The sequence below is a fragment of the Gymnoscopelus microlampas genome (genome assembly GCF_963454915.1).
Source record: "Gymnoscopelus microlampas genome assembly, chromosome: 4".
Taxonomy (NCBI): Eukaryota; Metazoa; Chordata; class Actinopteri; order Myctophiformes; family Myctophidae; genus Gymnoscopelus; species Gymnoscopelus microlampas.
The window spans coordinates 28,284,597-28,311,523 of NC_139941.1; the positions used below are offsets into that span (position 1 = coordinate 28,284,597).

Consider the following 26,927-nt stretch of genomic DNA (forward strand, 5'->3'; position numbering starts at 1 on the left):
AACTGAAACTGAAACGAAAATGCATTTTCTGTTTTATAAAGAGCTGGAGAGACAAGGAGACTCCTTTTACTGAACAAACACTCTATAGCAATGAGTACTATCAGAATATAGAGCTATTTAACACTTATTTTAACCAAAGACAATCACTTACCCTACCTTTAACTGAACAAATAAAGTTTAAAAAAATAAATAAAATAGGTGTCCAGACCTATGTTTTGAGGGTCAAGGATGAAGGATCACAATGAAACTATTCTTAAAGTGACCACGTACCTGTCGCATGCTGGTACATACAAATCAGTGCTGCCATTACAATATGATTTGTATCAATTATTATATGCCAACATGTTTAGCCATCTGTAAAATAAATGCTTACCAATAACTTTCTTCACCAATGTATTCATAAAGGTATCTAACACCTCTCAATTAGTTCCAAACCAACTCCTCTGGGAAACTTTGTGGGAGCCAATCAAAGTTGGCCAATATGAGCTTGTGGGATGTCTAATAAGGGGTTTGTAGCGGTGCTGAATCCATGATTCCAACTATTAGTTTTTAGTAACAATGACTCCCTGGTCGTATAATAGGCCACTCATACTTTTCTGAGACCTCCAAGAACAGTGTGACATGCAATATGTCTTCTTGCAGCCATATTTGATGAGATGTTTAATGGTGGCTGGGACTGGGGGGATCCCATGTTGTGACTGGCTCCAGTCAACCTCCCTCTGCCACAGAAGATGTGGAAGAGTGAAGATGTGGAAGAGTGCAGGAAAAGTTTAGCAGCACACACTGGCTGATCAGGTGGTAGAATTGAAGGATGCCAGGTCCCTGTCTCTCAAATACTAATTGTTGCTCGATCAGGGTCAGACTCAGAAATCAATCTGAAAGAAGCCATTGACTGCAGCACAAGTTCACCTCCCACCCACATGCCCTCTTCATAGTGAGTGGTGACCTGCTTTGCACAGACAAGAGCAGCTCATGACCATATACTTGAGAAACTGCCCAACCAGGAGAAGACTGTTAAAACAGCACACCATAGGGGAAAGTTTTAGCAAAACCGTTCCTGTCAACCAGCATCAAAGATTAACTGAATGACTTTCTCACAGAGAAAGCCCTGCAACTTTGGTTTTTCATAGTAATTGGTAAAACAAAAATCAGAATTTGATTATATTCTAATAGCAGCACTGATTTACACACCAGCATGCCACAGGTATGTGATAACTTTAAGATGATTCTTGACTCCAAAAACATAGGTCTAGACACCTTATTTGTTCAGTTAGTGCAATATTGGCTGAGAAGTATATTTCCAGGGGGTGCCTGATACCCCCTTCTTCCCACTGTACAGACAGAAAGCCCCTATAACATGTGCTCAATTTCTTTCTTGAGACCTACTGTAGATGCTCAGGTATGAAATGATAAGTCTGGAAGAGAGTGTGATGACGAAATGAGAACAATGCCATTCTCGAGCATGAAAATGACCACTGTTCTCTCTCTCTCTCTCTCTCTCTCTCTCTCTCTCTCTCTCTCACTCACTCGCACGCACGCACGCACGCACGCACGCACATACACACACACACACACACACACACACACACACACACACACACACACACACACACACACACACACACACACACACACACACACACACAAACACACACACACACACACGTATTAACAAAAACAATCAATCTATCCCCATTTCAGTCACTGAGGAACATTGGACACTTCACCACCATGTCATTCAATTAAAGTCTCAAGTCCGTTTCAGCTGTGCAGGGATTTCCACAGATAAGGGCCATCAGCATACATTGAACCCAGCAGGTCAAAGCAGACACCTCTCTGCTCCACCAGAAAGTCTACAGGATGAGTCACCAATCTACTCACATTGCAGCCACTCAAACCTGATGGGATACAATGTATGTCAATATTTATACATCTATCTACTATATAAATGTATACATACATAAATACAGTAAGTAATGCAGTTACTTGGGTTAACTGTAATATAATTATTGTTTTGGCAACTAAACGTTGCTGGGGAAAGTAAAATTACCTGGTATGAAGTATACTGACGACTCTGTGGAATAGGCTCTAGTGACAGTCTATTGGGTCACTGCCTGCCTATATGCTATTAGAAGTCCTTATGCTCTGCAAATGAGTATCTTGCATCCATAGTTGAAATAGTCTAAAGCATTTTTAGGTTGTATGTTCCTGTCATTCCCTGCCTCTTATTCATTAGGCTAATTCTAATTCATCTTTGTTTCAACTGTTCTATCTGTGCTGACACAGAACTTCTAAATAATCATCATCATCGTCATCATCATATTCATGTTCACCATAATAATGCACTTTATTTCTATAGCACTTTAAAAAATGGAGTTACACAGCATTAAATACAATATAATCTTTTTAAAGAAACATAATAAAAGAGCATGAAAGGATACAAATGTGCAAAAAACATAATAAAAAGCATGAATTACGAGAGAGTACAACATATGTAGGCTAATAACAGCGTAAAAGTGGGACAAACTTAAAATAGTACAAAGGGCTATACAAATTTGGAAGAAACAATTAAAAAGCATAAGAGGATACGAAAGTCCATGAAACATAATAATCACATTAAAATAGAAAAACACAACAGACTGATCAAGCAGTAAAAGCACATCTATAAAAGTTTGTTTTGGAAGGGAGGGATTTAAAAGGGAACACTGAACTTTCTAGCCTGATCTCCTCATATAAATAATATAAATAATAAACATAAAGGAAACACTAGAAGACTCAGGGCATATTGAGGGCAATATCATTAGGCTATAGGCTATATTTGCCACACACAACTATTTTAAATCATTTTGTTCGATTCACATAAACGTTTCAAAATGAGGGGAATCGTTATTTTAAATGAGTGATTTATCATAATTGAATAGATCAATCTAAATTAGTTAAAAACCCTAATTTGCCTGATTCTAGATTAACATGCCGTTTACCTGTATCACCAGTAGATGGCGTAAAGAGATCTTAAATGTTACAATCCTCCTTAAACTGGGCAATACTTCATGAAAAGATGACAGGAGGATGGAATCCGTTTAACAGATGCTGCATCAGTGGTGGTAAGAAACTAAGTGCATTTACTCAAGTATTGTACTTATACTTGTATAATACTTTTACTTTACTGGAGTATTTAAAATTGTCTATGCTTTTACTTCTACTCCACTACATCTCAGAGACAAATATTGTAGTTTTACTCCACTACAATTATTTGAAGACTTCTGTTACTAGTTACTTTTTGTAGATTTTGAGTATTATTACAAAACATACATTAATCACTATTTAAACATTGGCTATTTGAAAATAGCTTGTAGATCTGCTATTTTAAAAATATTTTTTACTTTAATTTGTGAAACGGGACATTCTGCATAATGAGTACTTTTTTACTTTTGGTGCTTTAAACTTTAAAGTGGGTAGTTTTAAAAAGTTTTGATGCCAATACTTTTGTACTTTTACTGAAGTAAATTTTGCTTGAGTGTTTCTACATTGCAGTATTGAGACCTGCAAAATCACCTGTATCACCTTTCTTGATTCTTTTTTGAAGAAAGTTTGTAAAAAAGAGCAGCTTTCATTCCGATAAATGACCTAGTTAAATCATACCAATCACTCACAATAGTGAGCTACTCACACTGTCAAAGCCTGAGTGTTATTTGTACTCAGAGAGTGTACAAATGGATAAATGAACACTGAGGATTTGTATGTTCATGAACATAATGTGTTAGTGATATGCTATCACTATTAATTCAGCAAATTTGCATTCAAATAGTTGACTTGAACAACATTGGACAGAGACACTAGTGTTTTAAGCCAGAAGAACCATACATTGAAAGAGAGAAGGAGAACTATAGGAGGAAAATGTTAGCAGGCAATTTAGTAAACAGCAAAACAGGAAATGTATCTCAATGTAATGTATCTTAACCCCTCTCTCAGCGTTGACAAGACCAAGGAGGATCTGATGAGGAGGAAGACAGAGTCTGCAGCTTCAAGTTCCTTAGTGTTCACTTCACATCACGAAAGACCTCTCCTGGGATGAGCACAAAGGACATCATGTGGTGAAAAAGGCCCAGCAACACCCTTTTCACCTCAGGTAACTGAAGAAGTTCATCATCTAGCCCAAGATCCTACTGAGGCACCACCAAGAAAATCCTGATTGGATGCATCACCACCTAGTATGGGGAACTGCACTGCCCTCAAGAGCCGTAGAGCAGGGTTTCCAACAGCGTTTTTTCTTAATCACAGATCAGGGGTGCCCAAAAGGCAGATCACAATCTACCAGTAGATCACAAAGGCTGTACAGGTAGACCACATGACATGCCCCTAAAATATATACATTTATATAATTTAAATATAAATAACTCTTTTTGGCATCTTCCACTTGATTTAAGGTGACTTGATTGATTGACATCAAAAAGGGCCTGTCAGTTCAAACCCACAATGCAATGCTTTGCTTTCAAGAGTGTTGCGCACAAACGTCAGTAGTATTACAAAAGGTAGAAAAGGGATCTACCCAAGACAGTAAAGTATGTTGTACATGATTAAAAAACATTTAAAACAATTACAGGAACGGCTTGATGTCACACTGACCATGAGAAGCCAATGTCGGCAGGGGGTTTCAACTGATTGTGAACCAGGGACCACCACCCTGACTAAGAATCAACCAGAGGACCACTGTTGTGTTGGGTTTGGATATCGGCTAAGATTAGTGTTTTTTGGTAGCACTTGCTATGCATCTCATGTCTGTAATGCATTATAATCAGCTTATAGCACTGTATGATTATAAATTAGTTTTAAGAACTAAAATACGCATAAACCTTTATACGACTGTTTCTCAACCAGTTGTCCATGGACACATATTCTTAAATAATGACTGAAATATTATGCTAGTGAGCAGAGCGTTTTTGAGTGTTATCCTGCTTTCTTAAACTCATGTTAACTGATACTGATTTGTAACTTATGTATGAGTGAGCAGATACATGCTATTACATGAGCACATTTCCTAATAATGATGACTAAGGCAATCGGGTAGGTACACTTCACCTTCTTAAGATTCTAACTCCCTTTACTGTGGAAGTTCTTGACCTCCTACTCCCCAGTAACTGCTGTCAACTACATTAACGCATCAGCTTCGTTATCTTAGGTCACCAGGTCATTGAGTGAACTGTTTTTCAACTTGTGGTCCATGGACCACTACCACTAGTGGCATGACGTGATTACTGGTGGTCACTGGTCAGATTGCCCAGCTCAGTCCTCAAGTCTGGAACTTTCAGATTTGTAGAAGACCCTAGGGGGTCCTCAGAGTAACTACAGGGGGTCCGCCAAATCTTTGTGTGATAGGGAACATTACACAAAGGAAATAGCTGGAAATAGCAGATCTACAAGCTCGCGCTGTGAGGCTATTTTCGGAGAGTTGGTGTAGAGGGAAAAAAGATCCAACTATCTATGAAATCTATGAAAAGGTTTAATCTGCTACACAATTTTATACAATATGTAGTGGGGATGCCTGCTTCATCTCTCTCTCAGCTAAGGGGTCCTCGGGCTGAAAAATGTTGAAGACTCCTGCTGTAGAGGGTTACGAACACCCACAGAGGATCAGTGGATGTGAGCTTGCTTCCCTCCGTCCAGGATATTGTAAAGTCAGTAAAGCCCGTAGGATTATTAAAGACCCCAGCCACCCCAGCCATGGATGGACTCTTTCAGCAGCTACCATCTGACAAGTGGTACCGCAGCCTCGAGGCCCGGACCAGCAGCCTCCAGGACAGCTTTTTCCACCAGGCTTATGAACAATGGACACGTTATAACAGCCTTTTGACTGTTACACACACTCACGTCCGCTACTGTGTGCGCGCGCGCACGCACACACACACACACACACACACACGCGCGCACACGCACGCACGCACGCACGCACGCACGCACACACGCACGCACGCACGCGCTCGCACGCACACACAAACACACGCATGCAGGCACACTCACTCAGAAGCAGCTGTGCAATCACACACAAACAGGCAAACAACTACATACACATACAGTATGATATACAGATTTATTTAAGCAGGACCACACACACCCACACCATATTATACACACAACACATTATATTATTTAAACACATCACGCACACAGGCCCTATAATAGTTCATACAGACTGTGTGCCAAAGCAATAAAAAATAACTTTACAAACAAAATAGCCTTTTTGTTAAATATACGTGAAAATATATATTTAATCCTTAATGCATTACATTTTTTTTACTATTGTGCTGCTATTCATATTGTTGCTGTTTTAGTTTTTTTTTGTTTTTTGTTTGTTTGTTGCTATTTCTTACATTTTTTTCTTGTCACTGCAATGTAGAGGAGCCAAAATCCAAGAATTGTATGCTCTTATACTTGTATAATAGCATGTAACAGTAAAGAATCGTGAATCTTGAGTAATGTACTTCGTACTTCGTCATGTTGCATCCTCTCTTGTAAACTTCCAGTTCAGTTGACTTGGTGATGCAATGTTGTGAGAGTGAAACCAAGCCCTTGCTGCAACAGCGAGTGTAGACATACTAGCCCTGTCTGAACTCCCCACACACTGTTGTCACGGTTTAAAAATACAGCTCTATTTCGCCTTCATTTGAACTTGACTTTATCATCCTCTCTTTTATCTTATTGTCATTCTTTCTTCTTTCATTGATATTTGGAATAATGGGCTTCTTGTGCCACTTGTTTAGCAGACAATGAGGTTTGATATCTTGGATAAAAGATAAAAACATGTCTTATTCTTTGTGGAGGAGTGTAACCTTAAACAGGTAATTAACAAAAGCCTGGATAGGTTTCAGGTCACTCCCTTTGGCGCCACAGGGCACCACAGATTACTGAGAAAATAAGTCCTGTGCCATCTTTACCAAGTTACATACATTGCCACCACAATAGTTATTCATGGAACATTTTGAAAATGAAATTGATCTCTACAACGTGTTCTTTACCGATTGTTCATTTGTGAACGACGCAGGGGAGCAAGAGACGAAGAATCAAATTATCCAAAGCAAGGGCTGAATTCAGGCCAGTCTGTGAACAGTAGTACAGATCTACGTCACTGCCAACTACAACCATTAGAGCTGACTATGGTTGGTGTAACCAGTCACTGTTACAGTTGTATTGACATAGCCCACGTACTTACTTCTGAATTGTATTCCATTTAGCATGTAGTTCTGCTTGTACCCTTGAGGTTTTGTAATTGCTGCTTATTTAGATAGATGCTAATTATGTTGTCCAGATGTATGTTGGTTACTTGTTCATATGCTATGCATATTAGGTATACATGTAGCATGCTGTTTGCATGTGCACACAGAAGCAAGCAAGCAAGTATGTTATTTAGATACATTATGTTAATTAAACAGCTAGGTTACCTGCAATGCTTTCCTAGTTACTTTGTGACTCTTACTGGTTTTCTTGCCATTGTGTTTACCAGACCACTTACCCTGTTGTTGGAGAAGGCGTCATGCTGCGTACTCTGATCTTGCACTTTGTAAGTCACCCTGTTAAGTGCTTATACTGTAACTTGTAGGGTCTAAAACATTTCCACTGTTCAGGATTCAGCTTTGGCCTCCTATGTTTGTTTTGCTGTTAGAGAGACTCTACAGTTACCAGTTGTCTAGACTTCTTCTGTCTTTGCTCTTTAACCTAGACTTTCTCTCTCCTTCTTTTCCCTCTCTCACACCTTGTTCATAGACATACTCTGCTTATCCATCTTCCAAGCATCTCCTCTACCTTTCTCTTTCTCTCTCTCTCTCACTCGCTCTCTCCCCAATCGTTTCGATCCAGAAGTTTGGTCTTTGGGACCAGATCCAGGGTGGCCTCATTCAGGCCAGTGAGAAACAGCCAGTGTGTGTGAACAGCCTTGTCCCCCAGCGTGCCCGCTGAACAACAGCTACGAGTGCGCTGAGACCCTGGGGTTTGAAGTCCATAACATTTGATCCATGGGAAACCCTGGTACACAATGATGCCTGGGGACAATGTGGGCCCAGTTCTGGGCGTCCCCTGAGGGCCACCATAGCCTGGAGATCCTATAACCTGTCCTGGATACATCACCCCTCAGGGGACCATGCCACTCCCATCTGAATCTACTGTACTGGCCTGGTAGAGCAGCCTGGGCCTGCTAGAGTTACACATAGTACTGTGGAGAGATTGAGGGCACAGCCTGTCTCTGGCTATACCTCTGTGTTTGTGCACAGTGCTGTGTGTGTGTGTGTGTGTGTGTGTGTGTGTGTGTGTGTGTGTGTGTGTGTGTGTGTGTGTGTGTGTGTGTGTGTGTGTGTGTGTGTGTGTGTGTGTGTGTGTGTGTGTGTGTGTTTGTCTGTCTGGTGGAGGCAGGGTTGGTGGGATAACACACTATTTGTGTGGTTTGGGTGTGTGTCTGACGTGCATGCATGTGTGTATGGGTGTCTTCTGCAAGCCAGAAAACACCCTTTAATCTACGACTATAATTCTGATGACATCATACAGTTTTATTCGCTAGGGATGACCACACGTTCAACAAAATACATTTAAGGTAAGGTGCAGTCTGGGAATCCAGGGACATGGTCATCTATGGACGCACCGCATGTGAGGCATGGGTCGCAGGGCATAGACTGCCAGGGCATTGAGATATGTGCAAGCGAGAGAGAGCAAGGAGAAAAACTGTACCTGTACCTGTGTGATTGAAAATACACGGATTACTGAATTACTTTCCACCAGGCCAAGCCTGCTCTTTATTCGTTTAATGTCTGATTGTCATGTTTCTGCCCTGATTTGTGGTCTCAAAGCACTCATAACATAACATCATAACACATTATAAGCATTTTATAATGACTTGATTGATGATATAAGTATCATAATACCTCACAATTGCTGATCATTCACAGACCTTTTCTTTTGGCCAGGATCATGTATTGTGTATCTTAATGTTTTTTATTTTATTTTTTATATATATTTGTAATACATTATAATATGTACACGTATAGCACATTAATAATCACTATTATACTGCATTTAACTGTGATTATAAATTGCTATAAGTGGTCATTTGGTGCTTTAAGTGAAGTCAAAGTTAAAATATATTTAAATCTATGAAATCTAAGAAAACATTCTGCCTACACCTCCAGGAATACATTTACAAAATGATTTGAATATTATGGTTATTGTTATAAAGCATTATGCATATTTATGAGTTCTTATAACTATAATTATGTGTTATAAGCAGATCATAATGAATCATAAGTTTGTTTATAATGCATCATTAGACATGGGCCATCATAGACATTGTTACCGTATTTTCAAACACAATGCAGCATGAGTATTTTCTTAAGATGATATTTTTGTTGACACAGGGAAAGGCCAGCTTGGTTCTTGGGTCTTTAAAGCAAACTCACCTCTTATCTATGTGTATAACCATGGTCTAATCTGCTTTCTCTGGGGAACTACTTGACCTTGGTGGTCAAGTAGTTTGTATAGTGTACTTCTCCAGAGGTCGTGAAATACAATGAAATTGTAACTTGTTTTTGAAAGGTGCTATACAAATAAGGTTATTATTACTCCTGGATTGATTTCAGAGCTTCTGTTCCACAGACTGTATTATGACAGAAGCATTTGAAATTTGTGTGAGTCAACGGTCTGGCTCAGAGACTATAGGTCAACAACCTCATGTCACCAGGCCAGATCTGCATATGCATGTACTATAATTACATAGTCTTGTGTGCCCAATTAACCAAGCTTTAGAAATAAAACTAGACGACATCAAAATACGTTTCAGTTACATGCAGCAGTACAGTGATATTCATTATTATGTATGTATGAATGATTCATACATGTATTTGTTTATTTGCATATCAAGTATGAAGGGATACAAAATAGGCTCAATTAGCAAACAATAAAAAATACTCCATGTTTCACTATAATTTGTGTATTACACACACACACGCGCACGCACACGCGCACACACACACACACACACACACACACACACACACACACACACACACACACACACACACACACACACACACACACACACACACACACACACACACACACACACACACACACACACACACACACTGTGACCTTGATACATCACTGATTGATTACACAATGTCATTTGGTTTAGGTTCAAATTCTAGCCAGCATCCATGGTGACATGTCACTTCCACCTGTCTGTCGTTCTTCTTCTCTCTGTGTCATATAACGGCTTCTCTGTCCCTCACTCTTTCTTCCTTGAATGGAATTGACATTTTACAACTCAATTCACTGAGTCTAGCCGAACCCCTTACCAGATCCCTGCCCCTGTCGTCTGAGGACAAAGGAGTCTGTTGTTGCTTGTTGGGATAACTGAGTGTGGGACCATGGGTCACTGTGGTGAGCTTAAGGAATGACGGGGTCCTGAATCCAACGCATTCCAGATGGTTTTTAGTGATGGGAAAACCAGGAATCTGTCCCATTTGGACATCCAAACGGTAGTTTGCTTCACCTTCCTATACAGTATAAACACGTGCATGCACAAGCAAATGCACATAATAGTATGGTACTGTACTTGTGTAGACATAAGCACACTCACATAATTGGTTTCAAAGCACACACAAGCTCATACTTTGTTTCATTCATTGTTCAGCGATGAATGGGCAAGATTATTTTTCTTGGACATTATCTTTTTTGGACATTTAGCTCACGTTTGTTTACCTGCTGGAAGTAACTAAGAATTTAAGTACGAGTAAGACATTTGTACACTCTCAGATTTGTACAAATGAACACTCTGGTTTTTACAGTGAAAAGTGATCATCAGTCAAATAAGAAAGAAGGGCTAACAACTACAGCATGATTATTTGACTGAGGAAAATCATTCTTCAAACTCTAATTATCAGATGGAAGACAAACATTGTTAATAATACATTTGGTAGCAGTGCACTTTAAAGCATGCCATCGTGGTATACTAGCTTCACTGTGTACTGTAGCTACTAGGCTATTAGTGTACCAATATTAAACCATACATCTCTATTATAATGATGCATAAACATTTATTATAATAGGAAAATGAACACAACTGGCAGCCCAACATAATATGGCCTTTTCAATAGATTTAGAACAAATGACAAGTAACTGCTGACAAATTCTGAGAATTCAGATAGAGGTTTGAGAGACAGGGGCCAGTCAAATTCATCACAGATTGATTATGTTTATTATCATAGTCTAACAGTCATAGACGCAACATTTGTCTTTCTCAAGAGACTGTAGCCAAGGCTTCTGAACCATGACAGATTATATCAACCACTGGCAGCACCACAGCCTTACAATAACTGTTAGCAGCTAGTTCATTTAATTTATAATTGCTTGAAAATGTTCAACCCTCAGTATGCTATGGTGTTGCCCTCAGGCAACAAACTTTAATTATTTTAAATATAAAATATATAGTACATTATAATGTGTCATGTGTCCTATGAAATGAGTGGGTTTGAAATGTTGTCACATGCATGGGACACAGTGCCACGAATTGGTATTATAAATAAATATTCACTTTCATTAACTTGTTAACATGTTTTAATGTTTAGGATAATGCGCAATACAATGTACAACAGGCATTTAGCAGACATTCTTATCCAGAGCGACTTAGAACTGTGAGATCAGAGCAAATGGAATGAAACCCAGTCAACAACCGACTAGAATGCGAGAGTGCAAAGAAAAACAATCTAGTGCTTGAAAGTAACTAGGTTACCGGACTGTTAAACATCAGCATCTGTCTAAATAACATGCTATTTAAATAACATTCTTAGCATTTGTGGTCAAACAAACAGTATGGCTATGTAAATAACATAACATACGACCAAGTAAAACCAACATACTGTATATCTGCATAGTAGGGCCCATCTTTCAAAACATTGGTGACAAAGAAGGGATACAATTAAAGCGTATAGTGCCAAGGGGTGAGGTTCTGAAGAGGTGAGTTTGCAGACTGCTGCAGTCCTGACGACGGGGAGGGCACTCATTCAACAGCTTGGGAGCCAGGAGGGAAAATAGTCCTGGTCGCTTGGAGCGTTAGCCAGGGTGTTTTAGGGCAATGGTTCTCAACATGTGGGTCGGGACCCCACATGATTTTGTGGGACTCCCCAGATCACAGTGAAGTGTCAATTTAAGCACTTTTAAGACCTTTTTAATGCCTAAAAAAAAGAGTTATCAATAAACTACTATAAAAACTGGTCAAACGTTGGCAAATAATATAAGAAAGGCAAGAATTACAGGATCTGTTTGGGGGCCACTTCCCAGCATTATTATTTTCTTTTTTCAGTTAACAGCTGGTCCGAGTTGGAAGGCTGACAAGGCTGATAATGCTGGGAAGTCACAATGTGACTGGAAGGGGTTCTACACAAATGTCAACATGTCACATGGAAGTGTACTTTGTATGTTTGTGTCCAGGGGATCTGTTTGGGGCCCATTTCCCAGCATTATTATTTTCTTTTTTCTGTTAACAGCTGGTCCGAGTTGGAAGCCTGACAAGGCTGATAATGCTGGGAAGTCACATTGTGACTGGAAGGGGTTCTGCACACAAGTCAACATGTGACTTCAAGGCAGTGAGACTGTGTTGCCTACTAGAATGGCCAACAAAACCAATATCTCAACAGGACACACACAGCTACGAGTCAAATTTCCTATCTCTTATTCTAATGCAATGTCTTAAAACATGTTTTATTTGCACTAGTAAAAATGACTTAATTGCATCCATGTGCTCCAGAACTTGTACATTGCTTGCAGTGTCAAACAGGTTTCAGAGCTTTCAATAGATTATTTTTTTTGCGAGCTGTCTACAACGTGAGCGACACACACACACACACACACGCACACACGCACACACGCACACACGCACACACGCACACGCGCACACGCACGCGCACACGCACACACACACACACACACACACACACACACACACCACACACACACACACACACACACACACACACACACACACACACAGCTCTGCGTCTGAGGGGACTGACAGAGGCTGAGTGGAGCACTGAGTGGAGATTTCAGATGTGCACGTCAACGTTCGTCCGTGTGCGCGTCCGTGTGGCCAATTGCATTTCAGGGGGGAAAAACAACCAGCGAACCTAAAAGTAACTTGTACTTTTTAGCCTTCCTAGAAATTTACTTGAGTAAAAGTAAAATATTTGTCTTGGAAATTTACTCGAGTAAGAGTAATAAGTATCAAAGAAATCTAATACTCAAGTAAAGTACAGATCCTCAGAATAGGTACTTAAGTACAGTACTCAAGTAAATTTACTCAGTTACTGTCCACCTCTGCTTAACGTATTTACGGTAAGCCATAACTGAATTATTTCTAAAACAACCTTAGCCTACATTGAAATATAACAAATTACTTATTTTGAAACAGCATTGTTATTAAATCAATATTTACAGACAGTTATAGCTTGTTTGCTGTAGTCCTTTTGTTGTTTTATTTGACTATTTTTGGGGCTTTTCTGCCATTATTTGGACAGTACAGTGGAGAGTGACAGGAAACGGGGAGAGAGGGAAGGGGAGTGACACGCAGCAACGGTCCTCAGGCTCGAGAATTGAACTTAACCACCAGGCCATCTGCTCCTTTCAAATGGAGGTCAAAGGCCTTATGAAAGTCAATTTTGGGTTTGGTTTGAAAACCCCTGCGTTAGGACCATAGACAGTAAAAAGTAGTTAGGACACAGGTTTTATTGTCCTCTGGATTGTCCTCTTGAAGACCTCTGTGGTAGCGGGCAGATAAACACAGGAGTTTAAGGAGGCACAGTAGTAAAGAAGGAGGAGCATTATGAAAACTAAATTACCAAGAAAGAGGCTCTATATCACTATTTCTCAGCTGACTAGTTATGTAGGACAGTGGTTCTCAACCTTTTCAGGCCGTGACCCCCCAAAATGATCATATTTAACTGCGGACCCCCATCCTGACAAGCACTTGGAATTGTAGGAGTTGAGGCATTCAATTATGCTTGACTCGGTTCCACATATTGTGAAAATAGCACATTTTCACAATTTTTGGCTGTTTCTAATATTAATTGAGAATTTGGCCAATGTTTCACCAGTTTTTATAGTATAGTTTTTTGATTACTTTTGATGCAGTAATGGTATTTTTTCTTTTCTTTCTTTCTTTTTTTTTAGGTGTTAAAAGGGTCTTAAAAGTCCCTAAATTGTCACTTCACTGTCATCTGGGGACCCCCCAAAACCCTCCTGGGGGTTCCGACCCACAACTTGAAAACCACTGTACTAGGACATGTAGGCTACGTTTAAATTTCCTGGCCTCTGTCAATATTGTCTGCATATCTCTTTTTGGCATCATTTGCAGCTGAATATAAATTAGAACCAACTTGTATAGTTTCCAGTGAGTTCTAACTTGGCAACAACAATAGTTACAGAGGAGGAATTGGGACACCAACATGGCATCCTAAATTAGGCAAACTAATTATTTGAATCAACGGCGCTAACTTTCATAGTAGCAGCGATTAGCACCACTAATAATTAGAATTACAAAGTCCATAGTCAATGTATTGACTGAGTGGCTCTGGCCTGCTCTCCAGCTTTCAGTCTTGGTGCAGAGAGAACCTGTCCAGTATTTCTGAGGCCCATGGGATGACAGAGGACGATCATAACAGAGGAGATACTCTCTCAGCTATTCAGCTCCAAAATGCCTGCATGGAGGCAAATGATGGTAATCATGTCTCTGAGGGTCGATTACCAAACTGACAATGACAAACTTATTTTTATAGGTCAGTATTATTATGAATAATGATAGCTGACAGCTCCAAATGATTCCCTACACACTTGCTGTAGTCTCGCCGGTGGTGCGTCCATGTGTGTTATTTGTATTCCAATGCTTGTTGAACTTTAACATGGAGGATAGGTAAAAATATCCCAGTGCTTAAGGTCTCCCAGTACTTAAGGTGTTCCTCCCCCAATATGTATTTTATCATTTACTTGTTAATTCATTTTGCCGCTTTGTTGTTATATTGGTCACCTTTTGAAATGGATTTTTTTAATGAAAGGTAATGAAAATAAATGATCAGGATCTTGCCTTTAACTGTTGGTTTACACCAGAACCCTCAAGTGTGTGTTGGTATTGACTTGATACCATCATGATCAGTTATCAGTATAAATAGGCCAATCAAAACATTATGAATAAAATGGCTGGTATAGACATTTTGTCAATGGAAAGTCATTAATATTCAGAGAGATTTCAGTGTTTCTGAGAAAGCCTTTAAAAATAATATAGACCTCTCTTTTATTAAACACTACGCAGAAATAATGACACCAAAGATGAGAGATAAATGGGCTTATTATGACTAAAGCGATGACTTGGATTCACGCCCATAATAACATCATAAGCATGTGATAGACCACTTAAAGGAATGCTAGTTCATGATCGACTCAATTATAACTAAAGCATGACCGTATTGTCATTACACCTACATGTGTGCAGTATTCCCATTGTATTAATTACACAGGATTCATCCCTCTCCTCTCTCTATCTCTCTCCTTTTCACACGCACACACACACACACACACACAGACACGCACGCACGCGCGCGCGCACACACACACACACACACACACACACACACACACACACACACACACACACACACACACACACACACACACACACACACACTTAAATAAACATGCAAGCAAACATCACACTGGCCCAGTTCCATCTCTGAATTTCTGTCAGGCTATACACTTCCCCGAGCGGAAGCTTTAACCTGATACACTTTTGTATTTATTGATTTATTTTCATTAATGCCCAGCCTAAATTGTTGCATCATTTTCCATAAAACAAATGATCCTGAAAATGTTTGCCTAAGAAGCCATTCAACCTATTTTGATAGCTATATGTAAGCCCAGTGGTGAAAAGTAGCTAAGTACATTTACTTTAGTAGGCTACTACTTCAGTACAATTTGGAGGTATCTTTACTTTACTGGAGTATTTCCAATATTCAGTAGTTCTACTTCTGGTTTGGCCCACACACAGAAAAAGGTCAATTAAATGTTTGTAATACACCCAGTAGTCAACCCATTGCATACCAACATACCATACCAACATAGCATACCCCCCCCCCCCCCCCCCCCCTTACCAACAGACATCAGACCCCATGCACAGGTTTTTGCATCACTCATGTTTGCACAGACTGTTTCTTTCACAGCCAAAAGTACCAGTTGTGCCACCAATGCTCAGTGAGTAAATATTTACCAGCCCTGTTTATACAAGCAAAGAGCTCCATGGTTTCTCAGAAAAAAAGACCAAAGTGGACTTTGAAAAGTGTGCAGGAGGAATTGTCTGTCTCTGTGTGTCTGAATGCAGCAGCTAAAGGAACCCAAGGGGTGGGACTGAGGTTGATTAATGATCCAGGGTCTATTCGGCCACATGCCAAAGTAAATCTATGAATGGATAATGCTCTTCCATGGTGTTTTGTGTGACGGATGGAGCCAGATTCTTTCTTTATTTCATACATTGGCTATTGAAAATAGCAGATCTACAAGCTCACAAGCCTTGCAATGCCACTGTGTTGTGAGCTTGTAGATCTGCTATTTTCAAAAACTCTTGCAATAACATGTGGAATATTTTTGGAAACATTCTAACAACACAAATGCTCCCTGGCACAAAACGTTTTCATGAAAATATCATGGGTTGATTAATGATCCATTTGTCTCTATTTGGCCACATGCCAATAAAGTAGGCCTAAATCTATGAATGGATAATGCTCTTCCATGGTGTTTTGTGTGACGGGTGGAGCCAGTTGTGATTCTTTCTTTCTTTTCTGTTTATCACTCTCTCCACAGGAATCTCCAATCAGGCTGAACATATATGAAGCGTGAAAAACGGTTTGAAAAGTAGATTGAGGGAATGAGGCAAACACAAGAAGGTCCTTTCTCTTTTCTCTCATTCACTATTCCCCAAGTCTAAAGCAGCCCCCCCCAGTCCCCCCTCCTTAGTTTACTGGCTGGGCTACTTCACCGTCTTCACACTATAGTCTCCGCCCCGCCCACCCCCCACCAGCGTTGCCACTTGCCACGTCCGCTTATTATAAGCGACTTTGGCCTTCGGCCTACAAGTTGCTTGTAAATATTGGTAGTTGCGGGTTGCGTTTTTTTAGTGTAGTTGCTTATTTGGGCTTGCTTCCAAAAGTGTTTTTATTATTATTTTAAATAAATAAATTTGTGGTTCTCAAATATTTTAATGACATTGGACCCCCAAATATATTTGTCCCTAAATCCCCTGCATCTGAAAATGTTTTGTGCCAGCTAGCCCCGTACCAGATTTGTGTTGTTAGAATATTTCAAAAATCTTCCAAATATTCCACATATTATTTCAAGATTTCGTTTTTAAATAGCCGATGTATACACAGTATATAGGTTTAAAGTGCCCATTTTCCCCGTTAGATAGACCCCCCCTTTTCTTTTTGCCTTGACTGTAGCTTGGCCTATGTAATGTGTCGCTTCTTTTGGGCTTGTTTTCCTAGACCTGGTTGCTTGTTTCTCTCACAAAACTCCGGCAACACTGCCCCCACCAACACAAACTCCAACTCCAAACACCACATGTAGTAGTAACTTAGTATAACAGCCTGATTTATACTTCGTCGCACGGTGGTCACGTTTCATAATCTACAAGCCCACAACGGCTCGCATCGTGACGCGTTGTGGTCTTGTAGATCGGCTATTTTTTGGTGCACGGGTCAAGCGGTAGACTTTCCTTTTCTCTTCATTATGCACACCGCCTCCATTCTCTCACTCACTGGCGCTTTCATTCTGCCCCCCCCCCCCCTCTCTCTCTCTCTCTCTCTCTCTCTCAGTCATAGAGTTATAATGCTCTCAGTGGTGTACAATTATTTGACAGCTTGTTACTAGTTACTTTGCATATTTAGATTATTACCACAAAAGATATAAATTAACCACTTCAGCCCTATATATTTCGGCCATTTGAAAATAGCAGATCTACAAGCTCTTCGAGATGAGGCGCATTGTGAGCTTGTAGATCTGCTATTTTCAAAAGGTTTTTATTCATTCACTCGTGAAATCGGACATTCTGCATATGATGAGTAGGCTACTCGCTACTTTCTACTTTTGGTATTTTAAGTAGCCTACATTTTGATGCCAATACTTTTACTCACGTATGTTGAATTCCGGACTTTTACTTGTAGAGTGTTTCTACATTTCAGTATTGATACTTTAAAAACTGTGAGTACTTCTTCCACCACTGCTTTCATTCCGTCCTCTCTCTCTCTCTCTCTCTCTCTCTCTCTCTCCCCACACCCACAGACACACCCCTCTCCCCCCCCCCCCCTCTCTCTCTCTCTCTCTCTCTCTCCCTCCCTCCCTCTCGCATTCAGTCAGTGCTGGTGGAGTGGTCGCACCAACAAGCAGCAGTTTAAAGAGCTCCTCTGTTTTCCGTTAGACGAGGATTTTAAGCCCACATTCTAGCCCTTGAAACGTGGAGAAATTACATGGGAAATTATTGCTCGAGTCAAAAAAGGTAAAGGAACAACTTTTCCCTTATGTTAACTTTTGTTCAACTTTTTATTTATTTAATGTGTGTGTGTGTGTGTGTGTGTGTGTGTGTGTGTGTGTGTGTGTGTGTGTGTGTGTGTGTGTGTGTGTGTGTGTGTGTGTGTGTGTGTGTGTGTGTGTGTGTGTGTGTGTGTGTGTGTGTGTGTGCATAGAATCATATTACTATGATACTATCCAACGTGTCCACATGTGGAGGGAGCAGGCAGCATAATGAGGAAGTCTCTCTAAGACTTGTGTTCCTTTGTGTACACTGTCAAATCCTCAGTGTTCTTTTCACTTTGAGTTTGAGAGTGTAGGATGCACATAATAACCAAAAGGATCCATTTGTGTAAAGCATGTTCAATTTTACTTTAAAAGTTACAAATGGATAAAAGCCGATTGAATGACAATTTATTTGCCAAAATGTGTTTGGTGGTTTGGCAAGGTCAAGTGTCATGACATGTGTTCTATTTGTGGATGGCAATGCTTGAATGATTTTTATTTGATTTTTTAACAGCAAAATCAGACATTCATTCAAATGGCAAATGCATATCATGCTTCTGGACACTGAGTATTTGAAGCTTAATTGTTTTTAAGATATTGCAGAGGCCAACTAGATAATTTACTTTAGTAGGTGTGCTAACACAGGACATTATTTGATGGATTCACATATAAATACGTTTCTTTCAACTTTTCCTGTGTAACACACCTGGATTTGAACTGCATAACTCAACGAAATATCTACTGCTCAGCAAAGGAGAATCCCTGTTTAGCCAAGTAGATATCAGGCTTCTGGTCTTGAGGGACTACTCTCAACTCGATTCAAAGAGGATTTTTAAAGCACATTTAAAAAGACCAAGGTCAACCAAAGTGCTATACAGGATAAGGGGCATATGGGTGCCAGGCTCAACTATAATCAAATCAAAGACCAGAAAATAAATAGGTCTTTAGAGATTAGAAAATGTCTATGGACTGGGCAGCTCTGATATGGAGTGGCAGCACTCTGCCACTAGTAGGCTACTCTGCTAACACCTGTACAGTGGTGGAAGAAGTTCTTCTTTACTCAAGTAAAAGTAGCTACACAATGTAGAAATACTCTGTTACAAGTAAAAGTCCTGCAAAATTCTGTTTTGTAGGCTACAAAGGTGTTGGCATGAAAATCACAGTAACTAACAAAAAAGTAGGCTACTCATTATGCAGAATGCCCGTTTCACAAACATATTTTTGGATTGTATTTAGTAATTGTCTCCGCCAGGCCGAAAGGCATGGCGAGAGAGTATGTTTTACCCTCCGTCCGTCCGTCCGTCCGTGTGTGTGTGTGTGTGTGTGTCCTGTCTGTGTGTTAACAGCTAATCTCCGGCACCGTTGGCCCGGTCGCTGCGAAACTGTGCACACACACTCCCTGGATGCCAATTCAGAACCTCTGCCCCACATTTTTCACATGGGCCTGTTATAGCGCCACCAGGAGGCCGATTTGTGCAAAACCCATTTTTTCTCATTACACCTACAGCTTTTAACCAAACGTCATGCAAATCTGTACACAGTATCTCTATAGTCATGTGATCAACCCGGATCTGTCTGATTTCCCATATTGCATCCTCATTGGCTAAGGTTGGCTTCCAAAGTTTGCAGGATTGGTCCGTTTTGAACAAACTGCCTCCAATCATGAACGCAGCTTGCCATTTCCATAAAATTGCACACGCACATTCCCACTAGGCCGAGGAAGAAATGCCACTTGAACATTTTCAAATCAGCCTCATGGTGGCGCTATAACTGGCCGATTTGCATTTTTAACTATAACTGCACCGATCTGCGTGAAACTTTGCACGCACACTCCCTAGAGGCCAAGGAAAAACATTGGACTGCATTTTTCACATCTGCTTTTTACAGCGCCACCAGGAGGCCGATTTATGTAAAATACATTTTTGGAGATTATTCCTTCAGATTATGTCAAAAAAACACGCAAATTGGTACACTGCATCTCCATAGTCATGTGATTCTGATGGATCTGTCCGATATTTCATATTCCATCCTATTTGGCTTACAGTGGCTTCCAAAGTTTGCAGGATTGGTCAGTTTTAAACAAAATGCCTCAAAACATGAATGCAGTGTGCAATTTCCGTGAAAGTTTGCATGCAGATTCCCACTAGGCCGAGGAAGAAATGCCCCCCTTTTCACATTCACATTGGCCTTTATAGCGCCACCAGCAGGTCTAATTTAGCAAAACACATTTTTGGAACAAAATGCCTCAAATCATGAATGCAGTGTCATCCCATTGAAAGGCCTAAGAAGAAATGCCACCCTTTTCACATTGGCCTATTATAGCGCCACCAGGAGGCCACAATAACCTACCTGACCTGGCGGAGACCTGTGCTCCGAGGAGCACTTTTTCTAGTTCATTAATGAGTTCCTCACTTTAATGTTGCACATTAAAGGTGTGGCTGATTGTAATTATTTTATGTGCTGCTTGTACTGTAGCTTAAGCTATAATAATAGATCACCATTTACCATTGAATGTTTTGTATTAATAATATAAATGACAAAAAATAAGTAAAGCTGCCAAATAATTGTTGTAAAAAGAGCAATGGTTGCCTACCCTCTGAGATGTGATAGAGTAGTATAAAGTATCAACACATGGAAATACTCAGGTAATGCAAAAGTACCTCAAAACTGTGCACCACTGAAACTGTATGTATATGTATGTTTTGAAATATTAACACATACTTAAGAGCTTTGTATAAATGCTGGTTATTGTATGCCATATAGTTTACATTCTTACAAAGAACAACTGCATGTAGTTTATTTTGAATTTATTTATGATTACTTACCTGTCATTATCTCTTTCCTCTCATCTTCCAACAAGTAAAACAGAGTGAAGAGAAGAGAACTAAAGGGCAACAGGTACACCGGGGACTTGAAACCTTCAAGGTTTTCTATCACAGCAGGAGTGGAGTGAAAGTACAAACGTTTGCTGAAGGAGAACCTGTATTAAACGCATCCTGGTCTACCTGCCCCAGCAGCAGCCATGACTCAAAGTAACGGGGAGAACCCGCAGCGGCCCCGCAGTAACCTCCGTCAGATCCGGGATGGCATCCAATTCCGCTCACTAAAGGCCAAGAAGAGAGTGGAGAGCATCACTAAAGATGATGTACAGGGATGCTTCAAGAAAAATGCTTTTGTGATCTTCACCGTTCTAGCTGTTGTCATTGGTGAGTTTAAAGTTTTGACGTGACGGTAGATTGTTGTGTGTGTGTGTGTGTGTGTGTGTGTGTGTGTGTGTGTGTGTGTGTGTGTGTGTGTGTGTGTGTGTGTGTGTGTGTGTGTGTGTGTGTGTGTGTGTGTGTGTGTGTGTGTGTGTGTGTGTGTGTATATATATATATATATATATATATATATATATATATATATATATATATATATATATATATATATATATATTATATATATATAAGAGAGAGAGAGTATATATACACTGATTAAACAGTAAAATAACATATTGCATCTTATTGCACTCTCTCCTCTCCCATCATTCAACCCTTTGTCTTTTCTGTCACAGTCTTATAATGAATTAAAAGAATTATAATGATCAATCTGTCAATCTGGGTTGATGACCCATTCCAACAGGAAGGAAGGAAGAAGGAATATAATAGATTATAATAGATTCAAAGGATCAGAGTGTAGAGCAGTATAGGTATCTTAGATGAATTCAACAGAGTGGCCCTTATCTGAGACCCTGGTCTAAGCTGACCCGTGACACCTAGCCATTAACCTCTGACCTTGCCCAGTAGGAGGTGGGCCAGGCCCACCCAGTTCTTCACCCCGAGGCCCTGGTGGAATTACACACTGCCAAAAAAGAATCAAATGATTGATTGTCAACTTTAGGATTTAGTTGGCCTCTGGGTCAGCCACCTGGGCTGGCATGTCGGAGCGTTACTGATTCTATGAACCAACTGCATTTGTTTGGAAAGACTTTCAATGACACTGGAACAAAGGACAGTCACACATTTTATAGAATTAAAGCAAGAGCCATTTGGGTTACCCCAAACTATAGAACAGTCATTTTAATTCAAGCTAGTTTCATGGCTGAAAAGACATGTTAGCTTTCTTGTGTCCACCAACTGGCAAGTGAATTGATTGATGCCTTTATCAGCTTAGATGATGGTGCTCTGACTGATAAGACTATAATCAAACAAGCTTAGCCATCAAAGTTCATAATGGGGTTGAATATTGAATATTATAGGTGTGATCTTTACGTCAAATGTAATGATATGACAGAACAAATGTACACAGCTACTGTTTATGATGATGACTGTCTATTAAGAGAACACACCCTCTTGTGTCATTGTGAAATTTTGCACTTACGAGCTTCTGGCAGTTATACATGTACTACCCAACACAATGTTAGGGTTGGGTATCGAAATTAGGTTCCAAGTAAGTATATACAGTATATATACAATTTCTGGGTACCAGGTACCCATACAGCACATACGTGTATGGGGAATTTGGGAAATGGTAAAACAACTATATTGGGATACAAAGTGGGAAAAGTATCTAAAATAAATAAATGAATAAATAACTTTATTCATTAAAATAAATTCCGGTTTTCAGCTTTAACATAACATATTTACATATTGACATAACATTTGCTTTAACCCTGTAGGCATAATGCTGGGGTTTGCCTTGCGGCCATATAACATGTCCTACCGTGAGATGAAGTACTTTTCCTTCCCTGGAGAGCTGCTGATGAGAATGCTTCAGATGTTGGTGCTTCCTCTGCTGGTTTCCAGTCTCATCACAGGTATGGATGAGGAGGGCACACTGGGCTCAGCCACCATGCTGGGCGTGGGGTCAATTCCCAGCTGCATACACAGTAAAATCCTAGTTCCATTTTCTGAGTTGAATTACAACAGGATTTTAATGTGTACATGTAGCACATTTGTATTAATTTACAGTAGCCTGTTGTTAAATATAGTAGTCATGGTACTTAAATAGTAAGTTCATTGTTGAGTACGCGTTTGTGTGTGTGTGCACGTTTCAATGTTGTAGCACTCCTTCAGCAGCCGCTGCTTCAAAATGTTGGCGCTTCTCGCCGATAGTTCTGTCTTCTTTCACTTTCTCCACGCCGTTTGGTGCTCCCCCAAATTTGGTGCCCTGTGGTTCAGCACCTAGTTGGATAAGCCAGGCCTGGTCACAGCCTCGCCACATGAAGTCCAATTATAGCCACACTATTCCTGTGTGGATCCCAAGATCCACATTTGAGCACTTTATCACTGCACTTTTATTTTACTTTCATCTTATTTTATCTTATTTTATTTTTGTGTAGAACACTTTGTAACCTTGTTTTGATACAGTAAGTGCTTTATAAACAGAGTTATTATTATGTGCAGGGCAGTTTCTGGTCCATATCTAACATTGATTATCCATGAGCATGGGTCAGCCATGGTTCAGTCTGCCATGTTTGTTGTTGCACTATTCTCCAGTGCCTCTGGCAGCAGTGTGTCTGTCTCAAGTGTTTATTCAGCCGACACTAAGTGTTGGGTTTTGGCCCACAAGTGGATGAAGTTAAGATGACTTCACATGAGAGCGAAGGGGGAGAGCAAAAGTGTATGAGAGAGAAAGAAAGAGTGAGGGAAAGGTAAAGGGACGTCCTCTATATCAGGTTAAGTCTCATTTATTTTCCATCACACGGTGATGTTGTGCACGATGTGATTGAAAATGTCATGTGATGGAGAAAAATGCAGTCTCAGTCCAATGTAATTTCAAGGTCTCAGGCTTATTGGTTCAAAACACCAGTCCAACTTTAACTTTGTAGTGTGCTAAGTTAATTGGTAAATAAGGGTAATTTGATATACAGTCCTGATCCGCTCTTCTAATGTATCAAGAGACTACTTGTTTGTCCCTCGGTCACACATCTGAATCTTTAAGCCTAGCCTCCATCATACACACTTAAGTGTTATGAAGAAGCTCAATGGTCAAATGCCATGCCATACAGTAACTGTAAACCCTAATTTATACTTAGTTGTGTTCCGGTGTCGCACATCGAAAATAACTGATCTACAAGCTCAAAATGCATCGTGCTGCAACATGATGTGCAACCAATTATAACTCAGGCTTAATCCTTACAGTTTAAAATATTGTGTAGGATTTCAGCAGGTGTTTACCATAGCAGTAGTCACCGTAGAGACTGTGTCTTTGAGGAACTTGAAGCCATGATGTTGTTCTTGTCTACTACTGGACAGATGTTGACAGAAGTATTCCATTCATCATACTTTCATGCTTGGTTAATCCATTTACGGCGGAAGTCCCACAGGTTTTTGAACTGGAAGATATATAGGCAGGATGTTCAATGTCCAATCACATCGGCTGATAGCAGTGACTGACAGGGTAGGTGGGACACAGTGATTGATAGTCCCATGGGCCAATCCATTTGTGAAATGACACAGATCTGATGTCCAATAATAACCTGCTTTGTAGTCTGCAGTAGCTAGCTTGTAGCATCAACATCTCCTCTGACACCATGTCACATGACAGGAGATAGCACATGTAGAAGCCAACAAAGGCACTGTTCTCTGGTCAAAACAGTTCCTGCTGTGTGTGTGCGCGCACATGCACACGTTCGTGTGCGTATACGAGTGCGTGTGTGCCAGGCAGTCAGCCTGGATGACACTGTTGCTCCCTCCTAAAATCACAAATAGACATACATTATCAACAGTTTAAAGTGGCTTCACACAAAAAGTGTCATCAAATACACAGCATGCTGACATGATTTCCATGTCAGATTATATGAAATTACTGTAATCCTTTTTTACGGCAAAATGAATATCAGCCCAACATGTGCATTTGTGTGGCTGTGTGCTTCTGGTTACGCCCCACCAAAGTGTAAGCATACTGAATATGGATGAAGTTCCACACACGATAGAAATAGCTGCAACCACCAAATTAAACAACCTTCGACTCAATCATTAACATTTACGAGAAAGATTCCTTCGAAACAAGAAGGCTCTCAAATGTAGATGCATCGTCACACTTCTGAGTATGATTTTGTTTTGTTTGTTGGCTTTGATTCAATCATAGGTAATCATTTGACAAAATCCCTTTTCCGAGCCTCGTCAAGAAGTTATACGCTTACAAAGTTATGTGGTAAAACATCACAGAAAAATCTAATGGTTGGACAGAAGTAATGTTGATCAATTGTTCAATTTGTACAGCGCTATTGCTTTGTTTAGCATAGAGATGTATACACAATGTGTCTCTGCTTTGAAGTTTCCATGAGGGTCACATCCAACTTCACCCAGGATTGAGCTTAACCACTTGAACCCCAGCATCCATATTCTGGGGGGAACATTAGCTAAAAAATAGCAGATCTACAAGTTCACGCGTCACATTGCAAAGCGTTGTGAGCTTATAGATCGGCTATTTTTGGTGAAGAGATTTGGAAGAGACAGAAAACAGCGAAGTACAGTTGCAACCCAGGTCTATTTTTCTAAGAATACAGGGTTATCCAAACTGAGATCAGAGCTTCCCCAGATGGCTGTTGAATGGAGAGAGAAAGAGAGAGCCCAAATGACGTCATTCCACAAAGAATGAATCAGGGATACAGATAGAGGGGAAGTGATGGAGAAAGGAGGGGGAAGTGGGAACGGCAGGTAGTAGAGTCAAATGAGTACACAGAGGAAAATCCTCAGTGTTCATTTATCCATTTGCAACTCCGAGAGTGTACAAATGTAACCAAATGGACTCGTAATTCTCAGAGTTAAATTTACAATGAGGACTTTACTGTGTAGAGGGGAAGAAAAGACAGAGTAGAGAAGGAGCCAGAAAGAGGAGGCAAGACAGGCTGAAGTGGATTGAGCAAGACGAGTGGTGTTTTCAGGGGATTTAAAGAAATGAATGGAAACCCTCACTGTAAAACATTTGACCCACAGTCCCTCTGTTCACTAAACATTTGAATGAAGATGTAAAATAACTTGTAATAAGTTGTTCACCACAGTACTTTTGGAATATGAGCAAATTTCATCAAAGGCCAAATGTGGTTACAGATCCCATGTGGTCATCATCTGTGGCCAATCAAATGCTAGAGTGGAATGGGGTCAGGGGTCACTGTAACCATGCATGTATGGCAGCAACAATAGAGCCTTTATACTGTACCACTGAGGACATGAAACAGAACGCTTTCACTAAATAAGAAACACACACACACACACACACACACACACACACACACACACACACACACACACACACACACACACACACACACACACACACACACACACACACACACACACACACACACACACACACACACACACACACACACACACGCACACATTCAAGTGTGCATG

General features: G+C 40.2%; 1 protein-coding gene across 1 annotated transcript in view; it reads left to right on the top strand.

The window, feature by feature from the left end:
• Positions 1-18,436: 18,436 nt before the first annotated feature.
• LOC311042878 (excitatory amino acid transporter 1-like) overlaps positions 18,437-26,927 on the top strand; it is a 23,565-nt gene continuing 15,074 nt past the window's right edge. The window contains exons 1-3 of the mRNA XM_084053946.1: positions 18,437-18,568; positions 21,446-21,791; positions 23,243-23,380. Of these exons, the coding sequence (XP_083910072.1) occupies positions 21,608-21,791; positions 23,243-23,380 (322 nt within the window). The 5' untranslated portion in view covers positions 18,437-18,568; positions 21,446-21,607. The remainder of the gene's footprint in view (positions 18,569-21,445; positions 21,792-23,242; positions 23,381-26,927) is intronic.